Source organism: Malaya genurostris, chromosome 2, assembly GCF_030247185.1.
Source record: "Malaya genurostris strain Urasoe2022 chromosome 2, Malgen_1.1, whole genome shotgun sequence".
NCBI lineage: Eukaryota > Metazoa > Arthropoda > Insecta > Diptera > Culicidae > Malaya > Malaya genurostris.
This window is the reverse complement of record NC_080571.1, coordinates 214,519,083-214,530,372: the sequence shown is the minus strand read 5'-3', so window position 1 is coordinate 214,530,372 and position 11,290 is coordinate 214,519,083. Positions and strand designations below refer to the sequence as shown.

General features: G+C 36.2%; 1 protein-coding gene across 1 annotated transcript in view; it reads right to left on the bottom strand.

Moving 5' to 3' along the window:
• Positions 1 to 3,865: 3,865 nt before the first annotated feature.
• The window catches only part of LOC131429122 (uncharacterized), a 58,346-nt gene continuing 50,921 nt past the window's right edge, over positions 3,866 to 11,290 (bottom strand). Inside the window, exons 10-13 of the mRNA XM_058593169.1 lie at positions 4,855 to 5,329; positions 4,377 to 4,792; positions 4,247 to 4,312; positions 3,866 to 4,186 (exon numbers count right to left, since the gene is read on the bottom strand). Coding sequence (XP_058449152.1) covers positions 4,031 to 4,186; positions 4,247 to 4,312; positions 4,377 to 4,792; positions 4,855 to 5,329 — 1,113 coding nt within the window. The 3' untranslated portion in view covers positions 3,866 to 4,030. The remainder of the gene's footprint in view (positions 4,187 to 4,246; positions 4,313 to 4,376; positions 4,793 to 4,854; positions 5,330 to 11,290) is intronic.

Here is an 11,290-nt window from a genome sequence, read left to right as displayed (position 1 = left end):
AAAAATTTCATTTGGATTATTTGAGATTATGTCAAACAACTGAAAATTTTATCATAAAATTGTGATCATATTTTCGATGGCGTGTAGCAAAAATTATGTTGATCCGATAGATACAACAATAGATATTTACGATCAAAAACTTATCACTCTCTCAGAGAGTAAATTTTGAAAAAGCACCCCATAATAAAGTAAGTCGTATTCACGACAAAATTTGCGCTCCATGCATGCTTTCGAAAGCTTTGCAGTATTAGGTAAACAAAATTCGTTTTGCACCCTGATATCAATCCTAAGGCACTCCTTACATATGTTTTTTATTTAGCTTGAAAATAAATAATGATTCGCGCCCTCAGTAGAATTATATAAGGTGTGGGAACGGGTATAGTGTTGTGGGTAAGTCGATGCCTTTCACGCAGCCCGCCTGGGTTCCATTCCCAAACCCGCACATAGGGTCAGAAAGTTTTTCTTACCCGAAGAGGCAAATGACCTTAAGGTTTAAACCTCTATAATCCAAACAAAACAAACAATGTAAAGTGTTTGAAAATTTATCTACCATACGCCCTGGAATTAATTTTAAGGGCGCCCTTATCAACTCTCCTACCGTGATTCGGCGCGCTTGAATCATTCCTAGGGCGCTCTTTCAAATCAGGCTTTCAAGATTTTTTGTTTGAAAATAGATAATGATTCGCGCCCTCAGCAGAATCATTTAATGTATTTAAAAATACTTCCACCCTGCACCCTAGAATTATTGATATGGGAGCCCTTTTTAATTCTCTTACCGTGATTCTGCGCCCTGGAATCATACCTAACGCGTCCTGGAATCATACCTAACGAAGTTGAAGTTTTATGAACTGGTTAGTCACTGACTAACTGTGACTAACCGCAACTACAGCACTGGTTGTCGTGACACTATTTATTTTTCCGGAAAACTGCTTTTGCAACAGAAAATATTTACTTTTGTTTATTTTGTGTAGCGCAATCTAACCCAAATGCATTGAAGCAGTGTTGCTAACTTTGTTATTGGGAAAATAAAATCTACATTCATAAAATGTAAACAATTTTCCATCAAACGTTGGTGAAAAATTGATTAAAACTGATATTTTATCCAAAAAGTTAGGCTTATCATTCATTCGAGAATATATTATTGTTAAAAAAGATTGTTTGAAACAATCGTGCAAGTCACTTTGATAAACTGGTTGCACTGTATATATGCATACATAGATCTATGACATACGTACCATATAAAATGTACGTAATACACAAATTACCAACACAAGTTAACTTGGTTTACTCAGTTCGGTTTTACATCTCATCCAAGTCAGTCCATAAAACAAAACCGCCTACGTTCGGGACAGAAGAAACCAAGTACAGTATTGTGTAGTGAACAATAGAACGACCTCGAAATGAGTGAACCAAACGAACAAAAGCTGCCGCCGACACGAAAGAATACAATTGTTGTTGACTTCAGGCAGTGCAAAATTCGACCTTCGATACGAGAACTTGAAGGTTTGCTTAAGGAGCAAATGCATCTTGACATTAAACTTGTGCATTTACGTCAATGCAATAAGACGAATAATGTTGTTTACATCCTGTTTTAGAGTTGGATGCAATTCAATTCGCAAAAGACAATAACAATGTCCACTATGTGGAGCACAAGAACATTAAGTACAACATTCCAGTATATATGAAAGATAGTGCTATAGAAGTGCGTGTACATGATCTTCCCTCAAGCGTCATCGATCCTTATATTCGCAAAACTATGTCCTAATACGGAGAGATTCTCTCTATCGAAAAAGAAAAGTGGAAGAACTTTTTCCCCGGTATTCTAAATGGCGTACGTTCATTACGCTACCTTCTTATGTGACTTTCGGTCAGGATACAAGAATTTCGTGCAAATAACTTGTTGCATATGACAATCAGATGCCCACATGTCAATATTACCAAAAAGCTGTCCACTACGGTAAACCATGTGATAAACTGAACAAGGAGACAACCACACCAAAGGATAACAGTGCTTCCTTCACACCAACCCCAAGCAACCCCAGTACACCTGTGACAGCCGCCAACAACAATGAAGCATCCCCTCCAACGAAATCATCAGTATCCTCTATAGAACAAAGTACACCGGCTGCAGTTAACAACTTACCCTCCAACCAACCAGCGATTGCAACCAATGTACAACAACTAGCAACGAAAAGAAGACAACAATACCATCGATGCGGCAATGGATGACGAGACGAACCACGAACGAAGTGCACCTCAATCCTCGCAGGAGGGAAATGGAAGCTCCTCTCCCCCTTTAAACAGGGTGATAACGAGATCCAACTAAAAAAAAATTATTTAAAAAATCGGCTCAATCGGCCACGTAAAGCTTGTACGCAAATAAAAAATATCTTTTAAACAACTTGGTTTACTCTTGATCCTCAAGTCCTGTCACAATTGATAGCTCGGTATTATGCGTGGAACCAAGTCTCAAACAACCAGTTTACTATAGGTTTTAAGAAACTAGACTGGTATGACTAATTCACGTGAAATCTTTCGTGCATGCATACTTGCATCAATTCTAATTTCAGATTTCTGCTATAAAATTAAAGTGGGTATCTCTGAAAGAGTTATTAGGAATCAGCTTTCGCTAATAATCTACTCATAATATGTTATAAGCAGCTCATCAATTGTATATGACATCTTTCGTGAGTCCCTTTTTGTCTGTTTTTGCCTTTCGCATATAGAAAGGTTGTGCAATCACTTGAAAAACCGACTAGTGAAAATTGGCCCGGAGGGCCCAATGTCATATACCATTCGACTCAGTTCATCGAGCTGAGCAATGTCTGTGTGTGTGTGTATGTATGTGTGTGTATGTGTGTGCATGTGTGTATGTGTCAAATAATCTCACTAGGTTTTCTCGGAGATGGCTGAACCGATTTTGACAAACTAGGATTCAAATGAAAGGTCTCGTGGTCCCATAAGGAATTCCTGAATTTCATCCGGATCCGACTTCCGGTTCCGGAATTATAAGGTAAAGTGTGTTCAATATTGTACACCGTCACTTAAACCGGCGAGGCAAAAAACGTGAAAATTTTTCAAAACTGGTCTCAAAACTACACAAATCGATAGTCATTATCAGTAGGCAACTAAACAAACCGATTCTGGCTATCCTTGTTCCCGGTATCCGGTTCCGAAAGTACCGGAAATAGTGGTAATATATACCAAAATGGATCTCACTCACTTTTCTCGGCGATGGTTTGACCGATTTCCAGAAACTAATATTTAAATGAAAGGTCTTCCGGTCCCATACGGAATTCCTGAATTTCATCCGGATCCGACTTCCGAATCCGGAGTTATAGGGTGCGTACTAGAAGAGTTTGTGTGTCATGTTAGTTGGTGGCCGTACGAACCGACTTCGATTATACCGGTTCTCGGGTTCCGGTGCCGGAAGTGCATATAATAGTGAACCCATTTCGTTCTCTTAAGGATGGCTTACCCAATCAAAGCACTGTTTTATTCTGTATGTTATGCATAAACAATCACTTGGTTTCTTTCAAAAATCGAAGAGAAAATTTTTGAATAGAATACCACAATATTATATGTACATGAGAAAGGCATCATTACACCACTAGGTGGATTAAAACAGGTTTTTTTGTTAGGTGCTTATTCAAAGCTACCTTAATTAATGTTTTGAGCTGTACTTGCTAATTCGAATCCCTTTCTGATACTTGGTATTTACCATTGAACTTTTAATTATCCGAACTTAGTAAAAAATACAAAATAATGAGCGGCAGATTAGAATATATTGATTAAATCCTTGACAAGAATCATATATTTCAGTTAATACATTTTACGCAAATTTATAAAACACACAGATATAAAACGCTGTAGGTGTCCTGAACACAAATTAATTGCAAAAATTATTCTTTCCTATGTAGAACCAATTTTTTTTTGTAAAAGTCCAGCATTTACTGATAAAATATAAATACTAAAAAAAAATAAAAAAAAAGAGTCACACTGAACAACAAAAACAGCTGTTTAGCTGTGTTTATGTAATATCTTTTCGGTTTTCAATGATCATTAAATTTTTTCCCTTGGTTTCTGGTATCACCAAAAGTATGAAGAAAACTGCTAGAAAGCAGACTGACGACAGCACCCACATAGTCCCGTACAATTGAATACGATCCATCATAATAGGGAAAAGCTGCAATCGAAATCATACACCAATTATGAAATTAGTATACACGAATGTAAAAATATCTACCTTAAGTACGACAAAAGCACTTGATGATACCATTAAAATACTGATAGTGCTGCCAACGTTTCTGATCTGGTGGAAATAAAAACAAAAATAAAATCAGTCCTTTATGTAGCAGTTGTGATGCAGTAATTACTTTTTGTGGCAACACCTCGGCTAGTATCACAAACGGAAGCGTAAGGATGCCAATCGACGAAAGCAGAATCGTGACTGATAAACTAATGATTGGTAGTGATCCCAGCTGACTCAGATCATAACCGCTGTGCTGCAGATAAGAGAAAAGACCCGTAGAAAATAATCCTATTGCGGTACCTGCTGTTGAGATGAGTAGCAGAATTTTGCGACCCAGATTGTCTACTAGAGTAAAGGATACAATTGTTCCGACCAGTTGAATCAATGCGACAATAATCGATGACATTTTCGGAGACAGATCTGATCCAGACTCTTCGAAAATTGATGCCGCATAGGTGATGATCGCCAGCGCTCCACTAAACTGATTCAATATCATTAGAAAAACTCCTATTCCTAATCCCTTTCGGGCTTGCTTCGTGCCTGTAAAGAAAAAGAACCAGCTATCATAGAATTAAAGTAGTATTTTTTTTTTCAAAACTCACAAAAATCTTTCCAGTTTAGTCGGTTTTGAAGCAATGATTCCTTTTCAGTGCGAACAAAGTGTTGCAACTGTTCGAGTTCGTTGTGAAATTCAATCGATTTTTGGAAATGTCCCTGAATACCTCGATAAAACATCAGTGATCGCTCGGCTTTGTCGTATCGATTCTTTTTCAGTAGACAGTACGGTGTTTCTGGCAGGAAGCAGGTTGCGACCAGGAACAACATCGGGGCGCTTAGCATAACCACCGGTACGGTAAAGTAGGATAGGAAGTTTCCCAATACGAATCCTAGTAGGATCCCAACGTTAAGCGTAATGACCAGCACAGATCCTAGCATTCCGCGTAGATTGCAATCGGCAATATCCGCAATATAGAGTGGAATAGCCCGTAGAATTCCTCCTCCTCCACAGCCGGCAAGAATGCGACCCAGGTAAAGATGATAGACGTTGGTGCCGAAAAAAATGCATAGCCAAAATCCCTGTGGAAAAGATAAACCTTGAGGGTTAGCAGAATGAATCAAAATACGGTGCCGAGAAACGGGGACAATTGTCGTGTTTCGATCATAAGACGAAACCACAGTGAGCGAAACACGTGACGTGATCCAATACGATACGAAATTCTTTAGTTTTATATAGTGAATGTTATAGAAGATGTATACGTATGTATTGTATTTTAGTGCGCTGAGCGAAATCGGTACTGTTTACCAACGAGGTACACTTCACTCAAACCGATAAAGAAAAGTTTCTTCAGCGGCATTGTCATCCGGCAGGAACTGTCACTTTGGAAGTAAAGACTTATCGTATCTGTAAACGTAGCGGAATTCCACACGAGGCAGCAATTTCCATTCAATCGTCCGCTGTAAATATTTCAGCTTCTACTTATGAGTACCGTAATAGATATTTCAGATCTTATTTACAGTCTATGTATAAAGAACGATTTTAAATGTGTTGTCAGAGAAATAACACAAATAATTTAGACTGTGCATTCATATGGTTTGTGAGCAATGCTTGAAACGGTTCCCTCACGTGATAATTCTAAGCGTAATTCCTAAGCTGGCACCTGAAATAGTAATGCTTTGATTGAATACCGTGTTTTGGAAACCTTCATGTTGGCAGTCATATAAAAATGTCCCGCGAATTTCATCTATGACAGTCATGAACTAGCGCCGACATGAATGTAGAGGTGACTGTTTTGCTCGTACTGGGCGATAAATGCAACGGACGAATTATCGTCATCAACAGAATGGGCTGAGATTGTTTTTTTTCTTTCATGAAGAAATTCATAACGGCGTTTTTACTTATGTTCTGACAAGATTTTTTTTTCAAACTTGAATAAAATTAAAAACTTTCTTTGGTAAAACTAACATCACCTTTTCGATTTGTAAACAGCTATGTCAAGTTAATATAGATTTAAATGTGGCAACCCAGCACACTATTAAAAATTGAACAAAGCACACTGTGTGCTAGGCGGGTTCGTTTTCTTCTTCTTCCGTACCACCACATACCGAAGCGTACCGATTTTGCATAATTTGGTATGACAGTTTGAAAGTTTTTGATGCTTATTGTCCTATAATCTCGGACCCGGAAGTCGAGTCTGGATGAAATTGCACAGTGTCTTTTAAGATAAATGAAATTGAAAATTTTTACTAATCGCACTGTAATTTCGGAACCGGACATCGGATCTGGATCATCTTCCCGGGGACTGTTTTAAACAATTTCAAGACCTTTCATTTGCATCTTAGTTTGTAAGAATCGGTTAAGAAATTTCTGAGAAAATTGGATGCGCATTTTCTCATAGATTTGCACATATTGTCTTGTAATTCCGGAACCGGAAGTCGGATCGGGATAAAATTCAACAGTGATCTGTGGGACCGTAAGACCTATCATTTGAATCTAAGTTTGTGAAAATCGGTTCAGCCATCTTTGAGAAAATCGAGTGACATTATTTGTCACACACACACACATACATACATACATACATTCACACACACACATACACACACAGCATTTGTTCAGTTCGTCGAGCTGAGTAGAATGGTATATAACATTCGGCTCTCCGGGTCTCGGTTCAAAAGTCGGTTTTCACAGTGATTGTATAATCTTTCTGTGTGAGAAAGGCAAAAAAAATTGAATGAAAAAGCAAGACAATAGAAAACTGTTAGATTTTTCTACTTTAAAGGTATATGGAGTTGTCAACCAGTGAAAATAAACAACTTTTCAAAAAAGAAACGAAACAAATTCTAGAGATGAAAAGGGAAGCTAATAGTGACAAAAAAAAACTAAGGTAAAGTATTTTCTGAACGCACAGGGTAAAATTGCCAATTTGAAAAAAAAAACACCAACTGATTTAAAAGGAAAGACAATATAGGTTTAAAATTGTAAGATCAACGCATTTTCAATGTGCATAGGGTTGTCAACTAGCGAAAACTTACAACTTTAGAAATATATTCAAATGTTTTTTTAATGAAAACGTTAGTAAAACAAATCGAAAATTACTATATTGCTGCATTATTTTTAAGGTAGAGAAATGCAGAATAGTCGATAGTCGACTAAGGACAATTGATATTGTTTTTAATAAAGGTCAAACATAAATTGTATAAACAGAGAAGTAGGATTGATGCTAAACTAAATTATGCCATTTTAATGTGCATCGGTGAAAAATGAAAATTTTTGGAAAAATTAATGAAAACCAAAGTCGACACTAACTAAAAAACTTGTTTCAACCCTACAACTAGTGGTGTAAAAATGCCTTTCTTATACCACTCATATGTTCATATATAATATGGTAGTATTCTTCAAAATAATTTTCCTTAATCCTTGACAAAAAAAAACAAACAAGTTTACTGGTTCATCTACTAACGAAATGAAACAGTTCTCAGATCGGTTGAGCCATCTCTGATCAAACGAAATAAGTCGAACTATTGTATTCAAAGTCGGTTCGTATAGCACGAAAGAGAGAAGGGTGAAAATGAATAAGAAATAATCGTAGAGAACCCAAATATACTAATACATTCTTTGCTGCTGGTATACATCGTGCATGTTCGTTTTATACATTCGTGCTTCCTACTAAAAGAGAGGAAACGTTCCCGAACTATCGACGGAGTTTATTCTAGCCCGATTTTTAGTAAGGAGAAATCTGTATAAAATGTTCAAAACGACGTATGTAACAATGAGAGATTCTCTTTGTTTACTTTCTCTTTTGATTATTACGGCACTCTTAGCAATCCTTTTCTCCAATCATTTACCGATAATAATAACTCAAGCTATCATCTTTTAATCTGCTCTGGAGAAATTACCGAAAAAAGCAGGGATATTTCGCAATAATCGAAAGAGAAAGTAAACAAAGAGAATCTCTCATTGTTACATGCGTCGTTTTGAACATTTTATACAGAAATATAATAAGATGTTGTAAATAAGAAAAATATGAAATGTCTCTAAGGAATGATCTCACCAGTATCCTGTTTCTACTATTCGCATTGCTGTAAACAACGTGAGATGACTAAAAAAATTTAAATGAAATAAACACTCGCGGATGGATTTGATGCTGAATAATTTTAGATTTTCAGCTTGAATCACACGATTGTCTTGTAAATGTGATAAAATAAATCTGAAAACACCGACAATGATATACAGATGGCGCTTCGATCGGTTAACATCGTTTAATTTTATGCGGAAATTTGGCAGTTTTCGTCGCTTGAACATTTTTTTTTTAATTTCGCGAATTAGCATTATTAAATAAATAACACTTTTAAGACATTTCACAACACACAGCTGCACTGTCAATTATTTTTGCCTCTCTCATATAGAAAGGTTATGCAATCACTTATGGATCCGACCTCCGGTTCGGGAGTTGTGGGGTAAAATGTGCAAAAAAAAGAAAATATGTGTTCTAACTTTTCTCATAGATGGCGCAACCGATTTTCACAAACTTATGCTCAAATCAAAGGTCCTGTGGTACGTAATTCCTGAATTTCATGCGGATCCGACTTCCGGATCCGGAAATATAGGGTAAAGTGAGTTAAAAATTGTTAAAAAATGTTAATCACTGAAAATGGGGAAAACCCTTGAAAAAATTTCAAAATCGACCTCAAATCTTCTCCAATTGATAATTTTTATCAGTAGACGGTCAAACAAACCGATTTCGGTTATTTTTTTAAGAATCGAAGAAAATTATTTTGAAGAATACCACAGTATTATATATGATAATATGATTGATATAAGAAAGGCATCATTACACCACTAGGTGGATTAAAACAGTTTTTTTTTTACTGCAAAGCTTACAATAGATGAAGAAGATATTGCCAACAAATTAAATTTCGATATTTTGACATAAGCTAGCTGTGTCAAAACAGTGTTTCCAGCTGTTTTATGGGGCGCAGAGTGGCACACTTAGCCTCACAGTATATCACGTGTTTTTTAGAGGCACAATATAGTTTGTGTTAAGCGACTCTCCACTTGGTTTCGACCAACTTTTCTACTTTTAGTTGTTTGATACACATTGAAGTTAGACTTTTTTGAGAGCAGTACTTAGGCATCGCATCGTACTCCCAGTGATGACAACTCTCCTCTGGCATAAACTAATATTATTCACAAACTCTATCAGTTTTTAGTCAAAACAAGAAGATTTTGTATGACTTTGACATCGTACTTAGAAGGATGGGTTGAATTTTTAAACATTTATCATCATGTAATTCAGGAGCTGGAACTCGGATCCGGATGAAATTTAGAAATTCCGTATGGAACCACAAGCCCTTTAATTTTAACCTAAGTTTGTGCAAATTGCTGAAACCATCTCCGAGAAAACGTAGTAATATTTTTTGCCACAAACACATTGTTCTACTCGACTAACTTGAATCCGAATCAGAACTAATTGTCTCAAGTGGTATGTTCCCCTAGTTATTTGTAGATTTGTGCCTTTTTTATGCGAGAAAGGTAAGAAGTAAAAAAAGTGTCACTGTGGACTGTACAACATTTGGGATGGTTACATATTCCTGTACTGTACAACATTTGGGATGGTTATATATTCCATTAATTTTAAAAACTAATGTATTGTATCTGATTACCATCTCCATTCCCGTAAATGTCGTCTGCTACATTTCCCGTTACTTTGTGCCAGTTTTTCCAAATTGTTTCAGTTGTAAAAAAAATATTACAGATGCAAAAGTATTTCTGGGTAGAAGCGGAATAGTTTTAAGAAAGTAGTTTAACATGTACAAACTCATATAGATCCACATACATGGTCTGAAAATGTAAATCTGCGCCAGGTAAATATTAGAGTAACAAGGATCAATGTGCCTATACGAAAAAAAATCTGTCACTTTTGTCACGATTAAAAAAATCATGAAGCCAATTATTTTACCTTTTCTTGAAGTCACGATAATTGTTCATGATTTTATAATATCAAAAGGATCCTAATCGACATCAGTAAGTCTTCACCCATGACAATCATTCATGATCAGAAAATGCGTTATTATAGAAATGTATTGCATTTAAAACTCACAACTTCAGTTTTCTAACCCGATGTCACTTTGAACCTTCAGAATCAAGTGATAATGAGATATATTTTGTAATAGATTATTGGAAAGGTGAAAAACAGGCATTGAGAAACGAGAGCTACTTAAAATGAGAATTCACATTTTAAAAGATAATTAACGGGCTAAGCCTTATGTTTGATAAAAAAACAATTTTGGTGATTGCTGATAATTTTACCGAAAGCGGCTTACGTTTTTTTTTAAATCCATTACTCAATCTTCACTCTTCACTTCCAACGATTTTTACATCTGATAAAAACAGTGCACAAACCGTAAATTTTGCCACGAGACGCCACTGATTCTGAGTATGTCATAACCCTTGCTAAAATAGATACATTTTTGCAATGATCGGGGCAGTGCAGAACTTACCAAAACAGAATCGCAGGTTGAGAATTATCGCAGAACATCGAATCGATAATGGTTCTTATACTATGTTCAATCATTTCGAAACTCTTGTGCGGAACATTTACAGACATATTCATAGACACAACTTATAAAACGGTCCCCCTTATACAGCATATAAAAGCATAGTTTTCTCCAACTTATTTTGTAATAATTTCTATCTTTAAACAAAATTTCTTGAAAAAAACATATTTTGAATTTTGGAAATATCAATCGTCTAATTGTAGAATAAGGCTATTTGAATCTTTTTTTACCTGAGCCAAGTTTGGTACGACCCCGTTACATTAGACTGGTGTGCCACCGACAGAAATAAAAAAACGGGTCTACTTCATTTAGTGAGCAAAAAAATGACTTCTTGGATGATTGAACGAGAATTTTTTTTTCCAAGGTATGGTTTGATTATGAACAATAAGAAACATTTTTAAATCTTCTAATTTCCGGCCCCCCTGAGGGATTCACTCCTTCCTTCCCTCATCTCGGCGGCCCTGACCATACAACGGTAGATTG